At 45.2% G+C, this 18,075-nt stretch overlaps 1 protein-coding gene across 4 annotated transcripts; it reads right to left on the bottom strand.

The window, feature by feature from the left end:
- Nucleotides 1-1,612: 1,612 nt before the first annotated feature.
- ANGEL1 (angel homolog 1) lies at nucleotides 1,613-13,039 on the bottom strand. 4 transcript variants are annotated; one of them, XM_027637685.1, is made up of 10 exons: nucleotides 12,923-13,039; nucleotides 10,136-10,732; nucleotides 9,388-9,614; nucleotides 8,744-8,813; nucleotides 7,893-8,326; nucleotides 7,090-7,216; nucleotides 6,153-6,263; nucleotides 4,928-4,997; nucleotides 4,349-4,506; nucleotides 1,613-3,541 (listed from the first exon to the last, which is right to left on the bottom strand). In XM_027637685.1, the coding sequence occupies exons 2-10, from the start codon at nucleotides 10,497-10,499 to the stop codon at nucleotides 3,372-3,374; spliced, it is 1,731 nt and encodes a 576-aa protein (XP_027493486.1). In that variant the 5' UTR covers nucleotides 10,500-10,732; nucleotides 12,923-13,039; the 3' UTR covers nucleotides 1,613-3,371. The 4 variants fall into 4 exon arrangements, with proteins under 4 accessions (XP_027493486.1, XP_027493487.1, XP_027493485.1 ...); XM_027637686.1 differs by having other exon boundaries at nucleotides 10,552-10,732; nucleotides 12,923-13,038; XM_027637684.1 differs by lacking the exon at nucleotides 12,923-13,039 and adding an exon at nucleotides 12,740-12,905 and having other exon boundaries at nucleotides 6,153-6,266; nucleotides 7,093-7,216.
- Nucleotides 13,040-18,075: the final 5,036 nt, after the last annotated feature.

Genomic DNA, 18,075 nt, shown 5'->3' with positions numbered 1-18,075 from the left:
GTGTTAATGGCAACTAGTCATGCATTTAGGTCCAGAAACAGTGTTAAGAACCACATCTGAAACCTCAGCTATGCATGCCGTGATGCTCATTACCACAGGCTCTGATTAAATCACTGGATGCTATTCTTAAAGCATCACAAAACATCTTATTTTCTCCCAACAACTGTACATACACTAGCTGCTATTTTAGAGTTAGGAACCTTCTGCCTGCCCCACCTCCAAACTTCTCTAGTCCCCCACAGTCAGAGGCATTCACAGGTCTCCAGATCCATTTGATATAAACTCTAAATTGCTCTAGAACACAGTGGTTTTCCTTCCTGAACAGGCCAATTCTATAGGGGTCTATACTAGAGCTTCAGGGGCAGTGGTCAAAATAAACACAGTGATCAAGACTTCAACTCTGCCTTTGTGTCTGTATGCAGTCACTAGCAATGGTCCTGCATTTCTGCAATAGTTTCACCTATAAGTGCCCAAGGGAGCATATGTAAAACAGGGCTTTGGGAGCTGCAAGTCCCTGTGGGAGCTTTATAACCTTCAGAGAGACAAATAAGGGGACTTGCAGGCATTGTTCTGCAATTTCTCAGCACATGACTCCAATATCCAGTGTTCAGCAACTTAATCATTCATTCCAAGTACATACCAATTATTTCAGGCATGGAAAGAGGAAGCATTAGCTTGACCTGCGCAACACTGGATTTTCCAACAAAATACAGCTGGAAGCTTACAACCTCCCTGAGATGCCTTCATGCAAGTTGCCCAAAAGTCAAGTCTTTGATTTAAATAAAATGGGAAAAGCACTTGTGATGTTGGAATTACATCACAGGATTGGCAGGCTGCTTCAGCCAGTGCAGGGGCAACCAGTTCATGTGATGGTGCACTCTGCACACCTTATGGGTCTTAATAGGTGGGGCAGGCAGCTTTCACATCCCCCCCATCAATTGACCATCAGACCTAGCCAGCAATTAAAATGGAAGCAGATAGCTAAATTTTTAAGTGCCAACACCATGTGTCACAGCATTTTTTGTTTTGCTTTTGGTTGGTCGTTTTTAAACTTTTAGTGTCTTCCAAGCTTCCTATTACAATGTTAACAGCAGGTGGGAGTCATCTGCAACCAGGCTGCCTTCTGGCAGCCTTTTTTGGAGCCTGGCAGAAAATAAAGCTCTCAGTTCACCCTTTCCTTCCCTCCCGTTACAAATACAACCACTGACAAAATCAGAATAAGAGTACTTGCAGAAATTAATGAAACTCTCAGATAAACATAGCAATAGAAATGCACAGCTTTGCATCCCTCCCCATATACCAGTGCCATGCCAGAACCATTGCCTGTCAAAGTAAGGGCAAACAAAGCTGCAAAATTATTCACCCTCAAGATTGCTGCCCACTTAGAGAAACTCCCAGTTGGGTAGCAAAAGCCATTGACACATCACCAGACAAATACCACACCATCTGGCAGGGGCATGAAGGGAATATGCAGTCCTTAGGTACTCGTAAGGGCGCAGAACACAATCCCCACACCCTGCCCTTGTTTTTGTACAGTTCACAGAAGAGATCTGTAAATGATGAGCAGTACTCTCTTTCTCTGGGAGGAGAGCAAGGGTTCCTGAATGCAAACTTTTTTTTTTTTTTTTGCAAGACAAGCCTGATGCCAGAAAAACCAGCTAACCAGCTCTTCTCCACCTCTGGGATTTGGGGATGTGCTGGAAGACAACAGCTACGCTCACTTCTTCCCTCTCTTCAACCCTCATTACTACTATCTTGTGTAGCTAATTTTTCCTCTTCTCTTTCACATCTCAGCCAGCAAAACCTTGTTGAGCAAGTCTTCAGAGGGTTCAGCTGCCAGAAGTACAAGGTGCTGTCATTAGTTTGCGGTTTTTTTCTTAGATTATTTTATTTTTCAATAAAGGAAGTAACATTTAAAATATGAAAGTCTTCAATACAGACCAGGGAGAAAGAACAAAATTTCAAGTCTCCTCGTACCTTCCCACAAAAACCTGAGGTGGGACCAGATTTCCTGCCTCGTTTGTGAATGGCTGATTGATAATATTTCTGCCAATATTCAATGGTCTCACCTCTTAGGGAAAAACTGAGGACCAAATGTCAGGCTGAACTGGGGAATTTACTCTAGAAACAAGTACAGTTCTACTGCTTTTGTACTGGCCAAGCCACTGCTGAGAAAAGCACACTGATAGAACACCAAAGGTACACTGGGATATAAATGACTGACAATCTGGCTCCAAGTTACACAGCCTTACCCTTCCTCCCAATGCCTGTCAAGAGATAGGAGTCAGTCCTAAGAGTTCTACCTACCAAAACATGGCTGGGGCCAGAGGAAGGAAGGAGCAATAACTTCAGTCTGGCACAGGTGGATGCTACAGGTTGGCTATGGACCCCTGGCTGAATGGGAGTGCACAGAGAAAGAGTAGGGCAAATGACGAGTATCAGCTCTTCCATCTGATATCTCTGCTGCCTCTCACATACCTTCCATTTTCATCTCTCTTTTGGGTTAGCCTTCATGCCTTACAGGGTGATTTTTTTCCACTAGATATTCACCAGGAGGATCCTAAATATTTTTCCTACAACTGCCAAACTAGGTACAATTCTGAGACTGCTATAGAAAGGAATAGAGTCTTCCCCAAGGCCTCTAACCTTTTGCTGCCATTCTAGAGCTGCTGTGGGTGGCTCTGTAGAACCCCTGGCTCCCTTCCTGGCAATCCCATTCCCTAGTCCATTAGTCACAGCAAGCAGTTTCTTGTAGAAACTGTTGTATCACACAAACCCTTCTGTCAGCAAGGCAGCCTTTACACATTATTAAGTAAAAGACATTTCTAAGCAGTTAGCAGATCCAACATTCTAAAAGGCAACAAAACAACTAGCCCTGAAACGACCATACTTCATAAACTATCACTGAGAAATTAAAAGAACTATTGTTTTGGTGTAAAAGAATATTGGTGTATACGTCCCATGCTCCTTGGTAGCAATTAACTAACTAGAAGTGGATAGCACTGCCCTTCTCTTTTCCAGCTCCTTGAAGATCTCACACAGGGACAAATAAACATGAGAGTTATGTTGGTTCCTGCAGCACAAAAACACCTGCTAAACAAAGCAGTGGAACAAGGATCCCTTTAAGAGATGGTAATGCCTGAATACAACTGGAAGCCCACTGGGAAGACAGCTCAGGGTCGCAAAGATCCAGAAAATACCAATGCAAAAAGCACTCCAGCTCTCCCATCCCTGCTTTTAGTGAGGGTGTGAGGGGAGGAAGAGACTTTTAGGGCATGATAAGGAAGAGTTTTCTTGCAAGCAGGTTGTGCAATCCAGAGTGTCAACTGCTGTATTCAGAACAGCCTTTCTTTAGGGAAAGGGAACCAACACTAACTCTCTCTCAGGCTGGAAATCTCCAAGCCAAAGCTAGCCAGCAGGCAGAGATGATCAGATGAACAAAAAGGATTTGGTAAGCCATTTGCCATCAACAGGACATCTTCAGAGAGCAGGGAAAGGCGGCCAAGCAGCTTCAGGGCTCCATCCTTGTATAGCCTGCGACCTGACAAAGAAAATGGAAGGAAACATCAGCCAGAGACTCATGCTGTAGATTAACTCTATACACTCCCAGAGTGATGCTTGTCAATTCATTCCTGTTCTTCCCCCAATGAATGAAGACAGCCTGCACAAACACTGCATGCACCTTTGAGCCTAGATGTGAAAGCAGTGAGCATCCTACAATAATTGCTGTTCATGGTTTCATATATTTGCAGGCATAGGAAGCAAGAATATACTAAATTCACCAGGTAGTTGCTTACAGGAGAAGCTCCTTACTGTGTCCTAGCAATAGCTTCAGATGCCCAAGGAGGAATTCATCTCTTCATTCCTAACCTGTTCCCCAAACTCAATTCTGACATGACCCAAACCAGCTCAGAGACACTTCTTGGATGCATTTACATGCAGTCTTTCATCAACGTTTCTCCTGTTTCAGGTAGCAGAGAGGAGGTGCCATTGTAAGGTAACCAGAGTCACCACCTTCCAAGGCCAGCGTGTAGTCTCAGACAGACCAGAAGTCCAAGTCTTGAACTTAGGAGCCAGCACTGCCTGTTATCAGGAGCACAAGTGAGATCCAGAAAATATACAGAAGAAAAGAACCCATTCTGTTTGAGCTTCCTCCAAAGTCTACATGAACCTAAGCAGCTTTGTTTTTTTCACAGCAAAGATAAACATTGTCTTCTCATGATACACAAGCAAATACTGCTTCCACTTTGTGCATCATTTCAGTCAAAGACACACTCTGTAGATCTACCCCAGCTTAATGAAATGCACTGGCCTGTCACAGGGGTAAACCCTGCACTGCCACACTCACCTGCCCTGTTCTCCACGGGCTCTGCTGAGTAGAAAATGTAATCAACAGTGGCTCCAAGCCCCATGGGCATCGTTGTGACCTCTGGGCGTCCCCTCTGTGGTAGGAAGTGGCTGTAGACAGAGGTCAGGTTGAGGCCATGCTGGATAACACCTGAACACCTGCACACAAACAGACCATTTACCAAGGAAGGAAAGAGAATTATGCCTTTTTGGTACTGCAGTCACAGCTGAATGTTCCCTTGCTGATGCAACTGTCCAAACTATTTCTACTTTTTGAACACATATAAGAAAGTATTTCAGAACTATTCACTTCACTTACACTAAAGCAAAGCAGACTATGAACTTCCTTTGTCTTCAACACCCAGTCCTGTCTATGCCCTTCATTCTCACCAACACAGTGCTGACAGAGCAGCACCCAGCTGTTGGGACACTTCTGGAAGGATCTAGCTCTTCCACATAGCCCTCCTTACTTTCTTCCACTCTCACATTTATTTCAGTCTTTACTTCAGCCAGATTTTCAGTACTCAGGAAAACAAGACCAAGTTTGAAGAGAGGGGCCATTGAAGGTGCACCAAATTACCTTGGGATGAATGGCTGGGGATCAGGGTCTTTCACCATGGCAGCAGGCTTGGGCCAGTGTGCAGGGCGGTCTGCAAAGGAACAAAGAGATTCCAGCCAGACCTACACAGATCCCAGAAAAGGCTGCCCATCCCAAGTCTGAGAAGCTTCTCCTGAGACCAAATGAATCTTTTTGCCCAAGAAGAACAGATAGCTACCAGTCACAACCATCTTAAAGAAAAACATCCAGAGGAAACACCAGCTCTAAGACTAAAAGAAAGGTCCTTAGAGCAGATCAGTGCAAATAACAGAGAAGTCATATTCTGTCCTAAGGACATGTTCTTAAAGCATTTAATATTATCAAAGCTCAGGGTACTTCGACCTTTGCTCTCAAAGAAAGTTTGCTTGTCTTAGCCTACAGCTTACTCAAAGAGTGTCTAGAAAGGCTGAACAGAAATGGAGAAAGCAGAACCAGCCATGCCACAAGGCCCATAGGTGAGGCAGTGTTTACTGGGTACCAACATCCAGAGACATCTATGTTGTGGGCATTGTGTGACATTAGTCTTCAGGTTTTTGCTCCACCACCAAAAATCTTGAAGCAGAAAAAGTGAAATATGTATACATGTGTGTTTCACTTCATAAGAAACAGCCTCAAAAAGAGGCTGAGTCTCAGTGCATCTCAAGGAACACAGTCAGTGTGTATAAGGGAGGTAAGATTGTACTCCTCTGAGCTCTCATTCAATCTAATCACACAGTCACAGAAGGCACCCTTCTGCCTTCCCCTTTCCTCACCAGGCATTACGTCCACCTCACGTTTTCCTTGACATTATAGAATCATAACTATACAATGGCCTGGGTTAGAAGAGACCTTAAAGAACGTCCAGTTCCATCCCCCCATCCCACAGGCAAGGATGCCAACCACTATATCAGGTTGCCCAGGGCCCCATCTAACATGGCCTTGAACACTTTCCACAACTTCTCTGGGCAACCTGTTGTAGTGCCTTACTACCCTCTAAGAATTTTAAGAAGTTTAAAACAATTTTCCCTTGTCCTATCACTATACGGCTGTGTAAATAGTCACTCTCCCTCTTTTTTAATAAGCTCCCTTTAAGTATTGAAAGGCAACAATGAGGCCTCAGTTGAGTCTTCTCCAGCCTGAACAACCCCTACTCTCTCAGTTTCTCCTCATAGGAGAAGTGCTCCATTGAGCTAGGAGAGTCACAAGCTGAAAAGTCTCTCATTAATACCTGGTTTAACATCTGTCACACCTTCCAAGAGCACCAGGTACGGGGGTCGTTCACAGGCAACATCACAAAAACGAAACTGTAGCAGGAAGTCACGGCTGTATTCACGTCTCCCTGCAGAGAAAAGTACAAGTTAAAAAAAAAATAACAGCAAAGTCACATCTACCAGGAACATCTATATACATTTCAGACCTTTGGGCCTCTTAAACCTCTTGTTTGAGAGAGGCTTTTGTGCCCAAATATTTTAATACCATGAGAATAGAAATCACTCAATAAGTTAAATGCAGAACAGAACAGATGTGAAAATGTACAAGAACGGAGCACAGATATTGCTATCCCTTTAGCTAATGCAACAGTCATGGTCAGCACAAATTAAGAATGTCCCCTCTGAGACACCAAAAGTTCAAGGGACTTTCAAGCAGATCAGTCAGTGTGCAAGTCAAGGAAATGTCTGTCAAAAAAGAAAAAGCTATTCTGGAGATCAAATTGAGTATAAGTTCTACATGCAAGATTTTAACAAAAGCTATTTTGTGTGGACTCCTCTTTTTAATCCTCTCTAAGGATGGTAGAGAACAAACCTGATAGAGAATATGAAAATTAGGCTCTTAGGAATGATTTCTTAACAAGGTAGATGAAAGCCGTGGTTGCTGAACACAGTTTACAACTGCACAAAAGCGTAAGTCTGGGAATAGGAAAGAGATACTGGTTACTGGTATGGGAACATTCAGCTCCTGACTAGAGAAAGAAAGTGGCAGAAATGGGGCTACAGCAACAGATTCTGGAAATTTTATATTTAATTCATATACCAAGGAAATGGGTAGAAGAAGAGAATCTTTGCTGAGTGCCTCATGCTACACATGCCCAAGCTATTCAGAGACAGCAAGGCCCACAAACCGCCCATCCTCACAGACTCATGTTCTCAGTGCATACTGGGGCTTACCCAGTTTCCTTGGCTGGCACTGGGTGACATACTGGCAGTTGTCTGTTACACCCAGCGAGCTCGGCCACAGCGGGGCCAGCAGTTTACGTGAATACAACTGTTGGGAAAAGTCTTCCTGACCAGACACCTGCAAAGAGGCCAGAAAAGGAGAGGAACTATCAGCAACACAGGGCAGAACTTTTGCAAGCTATAGTCAATGTATGTATATACACCTGCAAAGAGCAAGACAGGAGAATGCCCTCATAGAAAGGCACAAACCAAGCTATTCAGAATATGGTGCAGCAATAATAAACCTTCAGCTGTGGGGGGAGGATACAATTAACTAAAAGTCATCTGACAAGACACTTCACAAGCATCTTGTTGAACTGATGATTTAGCTTGAAAGCCAGTGATGTATTTGATCCCAGACACTGTAAGAGGCAACCACAAGAGACTTTAACACAGGTGCCCATTTCAAACTGTTTTCAGCAAACATCCACATAAAATTTCAGTAAGTCTTGGTGGAGTTGCACTCCAGTCACTCAGGCACAAAAATTCTATAGCAAAGGAAAACAAAGACCTGAAATTAAGTGGTCTATTATCACAGGTATGCCTCAAGAGAAACCAAAAGAGCAGTGGTGGAAACAACAGGGACATACTCATCCACTTCTTTCCCCTGCAGTGCTGGAAATATTAGGGAAGATTGCTGAATAACTGAATTCAGAATTCAGATTATTTCCTCACAAGAGAAAGAATGCAGCCATGCATTTTTCTGGCAACATGCAATAAAGAGCTACCCAATCCCACTTCTGGTTGGCAACTACCTTCCAGGCTGGCATCCCATGGTAGGAAAGTTCACCATTCCGGATGAATTTGTAGAGTGGAGAATCAGGTACGGAGTTCAGGTCTCCACACAAGATGACAGGATAGTAGCTGCCTTCAGTAGTTCTTGCAATTTTGTCAATCTCTGCTAGGAGCAAGGCCACCTGGGCTAGTTTGATATCTCCTCGGCGTGGATTGAACAACACATGAGTGTTGGCCACACATAAAGGACTGATGGCCTTCAGATCTAGGCCCTCTGGGAGCACAGGCTGTAGCAGCAGCACCAAGCCCACATTATCCCGATTGAGGATGTCCAGGCCAGGACGGAAATATTCTACAGGGTTGAGGCTGATCAGCTGAAACCTGCTGTGCTTATAGCACACTGCACATCCATCTGTCTTCGTCCCGGTTCTCCGTTTGTAGAAGCATGCAAAGCCTGAAAAGAAACGATCACCTATTAAAAGGTTTATCCAGTCACTACCTCAGACTCCCCCTATAAGCTGGGAGTTCAGCAAGACTGTGTAGAAAAGGTTCCTACTACATTTGTGTACAGCTTTATATCCAATTCTGTTCCAATAATCAGCATTTATTATTAATCACAGGAGGTATTTTCTCTCTCTTTGTCCTTCTAGGACCCTCTCAGTTTTGTTACTCTGATCTTTCAACCCTGAGAGACATCAATTACAAAAGAAAGCTTAAAGGTCTAGGCAGACACTTCAGAAGTAGGGCCAGCAGCCACCTGGCAAACAGGAAGAGGTCTCTTGAAACTGAGTGCTTTGAAGACAGTAAGCAAGAAGAACTTCTTGGCCAGTCCCACGAGCTAGATGTACAAACCAACAAAAGCAGGACATACCCATCTCCTTGAATGTTGGTTCCAGTTGCTCCCAGTAATGGTTCTCTTGTACCTCCTGGAGACAAAGAACCTGGAAAGAAGGCAGAGACCTCACTCACTCCACAAGTATTTGCTAGTTACCTTGTTCTGGGGAAGGAAGAAAATGGAAAAGTGCACTCACATACTAACCCTGCAACCAGAAATGTCATCATCGCAACTCTGTCCTGTACTTTCCAGATGAAGAGCAATAACTTTCTGGGCCACATTAGCTTATCATTCAGTTTTCCAGTGATGAGGCAAAAGATCCTTCATCCCACAAAGAGGACTCAAAGAAGAGAGAAATTCATGAAGTCCTCTTCTATGCAGGCTTCCCCTCCTGTGCTGCCTTAGAAACCTGGTCCTTCTTCCACTATTTCTGCTGTTTACAGAAGTTAAGCCCTGCCATCAAAGTATGACTAGTTTCTACAATCAAAGCAAGACAGACACCAAAAAAAAGGTCTGCGCAAGTCCTTAAACACTCTCAGAGCAATCAGTGTTCGGTTACCAAGTAGGTAGTATCTTCCTAGGACCTCCCCCCATCTCTTTCTTTTTTTTAACACTGCTAGATCAAACAAGGAATTCAAATTCTGGTGACACTGATGTAGGAAGGGCTCAGTCATACTCACATCAGGATTCCAGTGCTGGATCTCTTGCAAAAGGTTTGGAAGGCGGTAGTTCCAGTTCAGGATGTCTGGATGACAGTGTACATAAAGATCAAGGCCCTGTTCCACCAGGTCCTGGGCAAGGATGTTGTAAGACATGACTCGAAATTCAAAGAGAGGAGTGTTTTTTGAGACCTGTTCTAGGACACAGGGCTGGACAGAAAGATCCTCCCAGTCTCTCCATAAAATCTCTACATGCAAGAGACAAAAAGCAAAGTTACTGACATGCTGGGCACCTTTCTGATACTTTTGTTCCCCTGGGACCCAGAAAACAGCCATTCTCATTCCCTAAGCTAGGGCATTCTAGCCCCTGAGCAAACCCTCACCCACTCTGGTTCTCAGGTGCTCTTTCTGGATGCCTCTGAAAATAGTTGTCAATGGCGATGGCATAAGACATGACCAGAGTCAAGTACACTGAAACACTCAACCAACCTTTCAGTGCATTTTAGATTATAAAGCCAGCACTTGGGAACAGTTCTTGGGAAGGGAACATATATTGATATTCATACCAGACAGTCTAACAGCACAGAGACTAGTAGCTGTGAGCCCCTCCTCAGCAAACACTCACTTTACAGTTTCCACGAGCGAATCCTGTCAATTCTGCTGGGAAGATCAGTGTCTTGCTGACAGCAAGTCCAGACACAATAACCTGACCACATTCACTACAAATGCCAATCCCAAACTGAACATTGGATTCAGAGCCATTACTGACCATGGTAGGGCACCTCTGTCAGGACAGGACAAAATGGTACTGCATCCTGAATGGGCTGGGCTGGGAGCTCTGCTGGCACAGTCTCTGCATCACACGCTAAACTCCAGGCCAGCACAGCTGGGTCATCATTCAGCACTTCTGTGTTGATACCAGCACAGCCAGCTATCTGCTGATCTGTCTGTGACACCACAGCTGCCCAAGGGGCACTGCCTGCTACAGTCACTGTTTCCTCTGCTGGTAATCTTGCCCGTTCAGCCACTGCATGATCTTGCAGTTCTGAAGAAGCCAAGGCTGCTTCTGAGAGCTGCTGATCAGCACATGGTGTGGCTTCTGGAGATGAATTCAGTTCTCTGAGGCTAGTCATCAATAGCTCTGAACCTTCTAACCAGCCACTAGTGATTGTAACTGATACTTTCCCCACTGCTGGAACACTCTCGCTGGCTGGCAAATTCCCTGCTCCTTCCTCCAGCCACTGCTGGAGAAGGGCTTCTTGCTCTTCTGAGACCGATCTTCCTGTGGATGCAGCAAAGACACCTTCTATCTGGGTGGACGGGCTCTTCGCCAGAAGCACATTCTTTCGACAGGTAAAGAAACCATCTGTCATTTAAAAACAAAATCAATATAAGACAGCCAGAAATCCTTCCAACTCACTCTTTTCTTTTTCCAATGCATTTGCTGTAACTCTGTGCAATACAACCATTCAGTATATCAACCCAAACAAATTACTTCTCTGAAGAAAAATAGTTACAATCTGAAAAACTTCCCCTGCCTGCTCCAGAACGCTAAGCCGCAGTCCAAATCTTGTTATGTTCGTCAGACAATGAAACTGCATATGACAGTAATGGCTTTACCAAATCTAGGGAATGCAATTCTAACTTATGCACCACAGACAGTTAGCCAAGCTAAAGGGCTTTGTGGAAACTATCAGTTCTTAGCAGCACCTATAAGGGCACGATCTGTAGAAGTTAGCTGATCGGGTGCGTGGGCTAAGAAGCCAAGGTCTTGTAGATCATAAATTGGAGCAACTTTCTTTCCAGGGATTGAGTAAGAAATAGCAATCAGCTAAGAGAATGAAATATCCTCTCCTATGAGGAGAGGCTGAGGGAGCTGGGGTTGTTTAGCCTAGAGAAGAGGAGGCTCAAGGGAGACCTCATCACTCCCTACAACGACCTGAAAGGAGGTTGTAGCCAGGTGGGCACCAGTCTCTTCTCCCAGCAGTAGGACAAGAGGGCACAATCTTAAGCTCTGCCAGGGGAGGTTCAGGTTGGATATTAGGAAGAAATTTTTTACAGACAGACTAATCAGACATTGGAATGGGCTGCCCAGGGAGGTGGTAGATTCACTGTCCCTGGAGGTTTTTAAGATGAGACTGGATATGGCACTTAGTGCCATGGTCTAGTAACCATGGCGGTAGTGGATCAAGGGTTGGACTTGATGATCTCGGAGGTCTTTTCCAACCCAGTTGATTCTGTGATTCTATGATATCAGAAGAACAGGAGAATGTGTTGTAGAAGAAAAACTGTTCTGTTATCAAGAGATAAAAAATGAAGACACAGAGGAACCAACATATGCCTTATTAGAGAGAATATATGCACAGAGGAAGTCCTGATAAGAATTACAGATCACCTGATGACTGACACATGAGGCAAAAAAATAAAAACATTTTAAACTGCTTTTAATGTAACAACTGAACATACTAATATTCATGGAGTAAAGCAGAAAAAGACAGACTCTTTTCACTTATATCTATACAAGAGTTGGCATTTACATTTTGCTATGAGTTCTGCACAGACAGTAGTCCCTACTGTTGACTAGCAATTTCTGTTGACTACAAATCACTTTTTTCTCTGTATCCCTGTGACAGTCAGTCAGCCAGAGCAGTAACATACTGTCAGCAACATCTGTGTATGCTTTCACTATATCTTTTGTGTCAAAGTTTTCTGTATGTGTCAGAAATGGAGCTTTAAGAACCATATGCCTCTCTGAAGTATTGTAATTAAATTCATGAACGTCAGAAACACCAATGCACCAAGGTAATGTTTCCATGCACCACTAGCCAGGCATGGTTGTTACAAGAGCCTGTTACTACACCATAGAAGATGAATTTGAGAGGAGTCAGCTAGCTGCTCACTATGACCAAAACCAGCGTGCCCGTCATTGCTACAGGCCCAGTGACAGGTTCAGGAGAGAGGGTGGCTTTACATCAGCACAGTAACCAGGGACTGTGAAGCAGCAGCAGGATCTAGGAAACTATGTGAAATAGCAATGCACGCAAAGCAAGAGTTAGCCGCAGATCCCTGGGGAGTCACAGATCTCTGAGCAGTCCATCTCTAAAGATGTTCCCAAGCCTGCAGCGCAGGCCCGGGGCAGGAGCTGGAGCCCCCGCACAGTCCGCAATCTGCCTCTGCAGTACAACAGCGGGCAGCTGTTCCCTGCGAACACCCAGTTCCTCGCGCTGCCCCGGGGCCAGCAGCTCCGGCCGGGCACAGCTGCCCCAGGCCCCGCCTGCTCAGGGCCGGGGGCTCGGGGAGCTCCGGGACCGCCGGGCCGCACCCGCCCTCCCCTCCCCCTTCCCCCGCCGCCGCCCGCCCGCGGCCGGGTTACCTTGCAGGGCCCGGAGGAGCCGCGCCGCCGGCAGTAGCACATAGCAGAGCACGGTGCCGATCATACCGCCCGGCACGGCACGGCCTCCACCGCCCTCGGCCCGGCCCCGGCGCCGCGCCGCCCCCGCCTCAGCTACGACCTCTCGGCGCGGGCTCCGCGGAATCGGCTCGCCCGAGCACTCACCGCGTCGGGCCGCGGGGCTGGCGGCCGCCTCGGGCCTGGCGCTCCTCCAGCGCCCCTCTAGGACCGCCTGCTCCCGGGAGACCGCAGCCCGGGGTGGGACGGCCCTGCTTAGCGGCTCCGACCGGGGTGGGGCCCCGCCCGCCCCGCTGTGAGACAGGAGCGCGGCCGGGGCCCAGGCCCGGCCGCTGTGCTGTACCCGAGGGGTCAGGAGCTGTGACCCTGGGCTGAATGACGGCAGTCTTCTGGCCTCGCCACCTTGAAATTTTTGGTTTCAAACAAAATTTTTCACCCCCGGTTCTCCAGAATTTCAAACAGGACAATTTCCTTCTGCAAAGCCACCATTTGCTCCAGATGAGTTAATAATTACACCGGCTTTTCAAACACTGATGCAGTGGGTGAGATGGCAGAGTGGGAACTTGCCCTCCCTCAAGTGCTGCTGACAGGTCACCACAGGGCAGCAAAATCACTCCTTCTCACCTGGAGGTGAGCATTCTGGCCTCTGCAAGTTGAGATCCATCACATGTTGCAACCAGACAGTTGCATATGAAAAGCAAAGTCCTCATCGAAGTCCAGGACTTTCATGTTTGCTTCAAGCCACAATTAAATGTTTTCAGCATCTAAAGGCAAACAGATCAAGCTGAGCACACTACAGCTTTTTACAAGAAATACACCTTTCTAATGTGCAATCTCAGTAGCCTTCTTCCAAACTCTTCAAGATGGGCACCTGCAATGAAGTCCAGATTCATGTCATCCCTGCCTTTTGCATTGATCATAGCTGCCAAACTGTTCCCTTGATGGTGACCAGCTGCTGTGTCACAGCACAGTTAGGCCAGGGTGTCAATGTTAGACAAAACACTTGGTGATTAGCACAATGAGTGTCCACAGCTAGGACCTGAGATGATGTTATAACGTATATAAAGAATAATCCTACCAGTCTCCTTTTCAAATCCCCAGTTATAAAATACCACAGACCATAAATGCAGTGACTTTCAAAATCCCACAAATGTCTCTGGCAAAGCACAGAACTGGACTGTGGTCTCCCATCTGTTGCAGTAACCAAACCATCATTGGTTTTCATTTCTAGTCAGAAAATGGAGGGTGTTCTCCGGAGGAAGTATCTGCAACATTAGGGGCTGATGACTGGGTCATTGAAAACTAGGCTGTTCTTTAAAAGCAAAGATCTAAGAAACCCACATCAGAATAATCAGAGTGAAATCAGAGAAGAATGTTAGCTCGTGCTATAAACAAGCAAGCAACTGTGGCCAAACAGCCATAGTTGTTTGTCCTACACTAGAAAAAATATTTACAAACTTTGGCAATAAAATCAAAGCTGACAATGGTCATCTGCTTCAGGGTCAAACCTTCCATTGGGTTTTGTGGCATTTTGTTCTATATCAAAATATAACTCTACCACAGTTTCTAATGACTGGACTACTTGAGAGGTCTATGTAGAACCTAAGGGAATAAAGCCACTAAAATTACCTTTTTTGGGGGGAAACAGACTTTTTCTTCTTCTCTGTTTTACATATTATACTGTGTAGGCTACATAAATTTCAACCCCTGTACCAGAGGTTATGTTCTCTGAGCATTGCCCATAATGGAAATATTTCTAAGTGTATGAATTAGTTCTGCCTAACCTTTATCAGAAAGCCTCTTCTGTTACAGTTTTGGTTTTAGCCCCTTAGGAAAAGTTACAAAGTCCTCAGTATAAAAAATGTAAAATAATAAGCATTGAACCAATTCTGGCACCAGCACCAGTCAGTGGGACGAATGAGCACTTGATTCAAGGCCCCAATAAGTGCTGACATGTTTACAAACCCTACTTTATTAGTTAACTTACTGGGAATTTGGCAGTAGGGAAGTCTGAATCTGTTCAAGACTAAAAAAGGAGTACATTTCTATCCTCATCTCCTTTAAGACTGTAACTGTCACAGTCTGATTTTCCCATGAAATTGTACACACTGGAATATGAACTTAAAGGAGACAAGAACTCTTATCAGCAGCGTGGCACAACTCTTTGATACATCTGTGGGGGTTTCCACAGCCAAAACCACAGCTGTTCTCAGTTATTGGGAGCTGACTGGATCCCAGAGCAATGGGGTTTCCAACACTGAATGTCACCCTTAGGAGTCAGAAGGTGCAAGTGTAACAGAAGAGTGGTGGTGGCAGGACAGGGCAACCACAGGTTCTGCAGGGCTTTCTCATAACGCCGGGACAGCCCATGCAAGCCAGAAATGGGATTCTCCTATTTAGAAGCAGTAGAAATCAAGAATATAGATCTTACAAGTGGTACCATTCCTCCTGGAGAGGTTTTAATTGAAACCAAGCAGCTGTGCTTTTCGTGTGTAGGTGTGAGAAACTTACAGGGTCTAGGAAGTCGCTGTGAACTTCTCATTTACAGAAGAGAAAAAGCAAATGAACCTGCAACTCATTGATGGTGACACAGAATGAGTCTAAGAAGGATGCAGGTGCAGTGTTTACTTACTGGCAAACTCACTTCAGAAACTGTCAGAAATGGCCAAAGAAAAATCACCAGCACCCAAGACAGACTGTCGTTGCAGCAGGTTGATCACCAGGTGGGAAGGCTTCTCTTCTCTAGACCAGGCAGCAATGAGGAGAAGAGTAGTGATCAGGGATCCAGGGTGCCAGTGCCCAGAGATGGGAGCTGCCATCTGGGAACAGTTTGGAAAAAAGCAAAATTAATCATAAGAGGGCTTGCCAGTACCAGCTTCCAAGACACTCCACTCAGCTGCCCCTATTGCCCACAACAGATGTCAGAGCTCAGCATCTTGTGAGACCAGATCCTGTTTGAGCTCTCCATCACCCAGAAGGACAGGCAGGGCGTGAGAGGCAGGAGAGTTTTCTGAACCTGCTGCTCTCAGGCTGTGCTTGTACACAGTTGAGTCAGGCCCCAGGACTGCTCACAGCACTTTGGCCTGAATTCCTAGGTCAGCATAACAATCCTCTTAAAATTAAAAAAACTCCTTTGGCCTGTCAGTCATTACAAATTAATTTCTTGTTTTCCTTTGTTGTTATATATATAATTACTTGTAAAATAATGCAATTACTGTAAGGTAGGGACGTATGTGGGACAACTTCTCTCTTTGGCTCATTTTTCTTTATTTAAATAGAGTATGAAGTGCAGAGATCACTTCTGAATCTACTTCAGAAGACTCAGTCCACAGGCTGGGACTGGCTAACGTACTGGGTATATGACTTGTCTCATGAGTTCTTTCATGGGATTTAGACCTATTTTTATCCTTTCTTTTGTCTTTCTCACACTAAAGTAATGCAAGTGAACCCATCATTTGAAAAATAAAGTCTGGCAGAAGGAAAAGGTCTTAATAAAGGAGCTGCAGCTGCAGGGCTGGTTGAAATGTGGTGATGTGGATGCCAGCTGGCCGGTCTTCCCCTCACATAGGTCTGAATGAACAACCAAACTGCAAGCTCCACATCATACATCAATACTAGGTGACACCCAGGAAGGGTACAAAATTTCAGGTCAACAGCCTGGAGCTCCAAATGGAAATAGACAGTAAGGAAAGAAGGCAGTAAAAGCACTGACAAGGAATGAAAAGGAAGATTTAGAGAAGAAGAAAATATGTGTTACGCTATTAGCCAGAAATTATTTTAGCAAAATCACACTTCATTATTTTTTATGCATTTATTCCTCTTAAAAAGGATTTTTTTCAAATTCTCCTTCTCTCTAACTGTGAAATAAATTATGAATTGTGAGCAAGAGAAGCTGTATCACTCCCAGTGAGTCTAGTTACATTCAGTCCCAATGGACAGTACCATTCAAATGCTTTCTCTTCTGCCATTCAGGAAGAGTACTGCAAAGCATTCCCAGTCTGATCAGAAAGTCAGCCAACAGTGCCTGGGAAGTGTGAGTCAGTTCAAGAGAGGCAGGAGAAGCTGGCATGGGTTTGGCTTGTACACTTGTGGAGAAATGGGATGAAGATGAAAAATTTGCTTTGGCTGGTGGGCTCAGAAATTGAGAAAGGGGAGAAAGGCAGCTTGTAAGGGAACAAAGACCTAATGTGGGAGAACTGTGAGTTCCTTGCACATGGGCTGAAGAATTTGAGAAGACCTTTTTCAAACACTTCCAAGCACTAGAGTGAGCCTATCCCCACACTGGGACCAGCACCACATGCATACAATGTGCAGGGAGTGGTGGGCACGAAGCAGAGATGCAGGAGGAGTACATCTGCAACATGCTGAAGAGGGGCTTCAGTGAGAGGAGTGGAAGATCTATCACACCCCAGGAGTCACATCTCTGCTGGGCTTGCATTGACAAACTGAATCTTTTTCATGGCAGACTAGAATGAAGAGATGTCAAAATCAGTGAGTCTCAGGAGTCTGTGTCTCTGGCTGATGCCTCAGCAGAGAAGGCCACAGAAGCCCCTGACACTGACCATAAGGTTGAAGCTGAACATTTTCTGACCATCTGCCCTCACTATCCTTTCCCTTACGGCCAGAGCTGTACCTACTAACTGGTATGTATTCAAAATGGAGACCAAGGACACAATCCTGCCAGAATTCTGACAACCACATGTAGTCTGGCAATTGATAAAGGCAGAGGCAGGAATGAATTTCCCCCTAAGAGTTCTCTCTTTGATGTCCAGTATCTTCCCTCAACTGCTCTCTACACACCACAACTATTTCTTTGTTCCTTTTTCTTTCCTCTAGTCATTAATAGCCAATACTGCCAGCCCAGACCACTGTCTGGGCATCAGGAGCAGCTATCTGAAACCAGGGATGGGACTGCAGCCCTGTTTGAGCACTCCCGATGAAACACTGCATAGCACTTAGGGTCTGCACACCATGGTTTTGCCACAACCATCCTAAACTTTTCTGGTGGCTCTCCTTTTATTTTTTGCCTCATGAAGTCAGTCCTCTGGCTAAGCAAGTCATTTTTGTAACAGTAGGATTTATCCATAATTTAGGATAAGAACTTTCTAACCTGTTATAAGTGGAAGGGAAATCCAAAAACATAAGAATGCAAGAACAAGGACTGTTTTGTTAGAGGCTTCAAACTGAACTGGAAAATGGCTTTGATGAGAGGGGAATTTTTCTTGAGGTCAGACCATTGAATGCATATAACAACATGGAGAAATATGAGCTCTAAGTATGGGGTTTGATGAAGGAAATCC

This window comes from Corapipo altera, unplaced genomic scaffold (genome assembly GCF_003945725.1).
Source record: "Corapipo altera isolate COAL_440 unplaced genomic scaffold, ASM394572v1 23, whole genome shotgun sequence".
Taxonomy (NCBI): Eukaryota; Metazoa; Chordata; class Aves; order Passeriformes; family Pipridae; genus Corapipo; species Corapipo altera.
The sequence above is the reverse complement of the archived record's forward strand: the minus strand, read 5'-3'. Positions and strand labels throughout refer to the sequence as shown.

Coding starts and splice junctions, on each gene's coding strand:
- ANGEL1 (XM_027637684.1), bottom strand. CDS start 12,803: ATGATCGGCACCGTGCTCTGCTATGTGCTACTGCCGGCGGCGCGGCTC. Junction 10,733..12,739: donor GCTCCTCCGGGCCCTGCAAG/GTAACCCGGCCG, acceptor TTTAAATGACAG/ATGGTTTCTTTACCTGTCGA. Junction 8,814..9,387: donor TCCAGCACTGGAATCCTGAT/GTGAGTATGACT, acceptor CCTTCTTTCCAG/GTTCTTTGTCTCCAGGAGGT.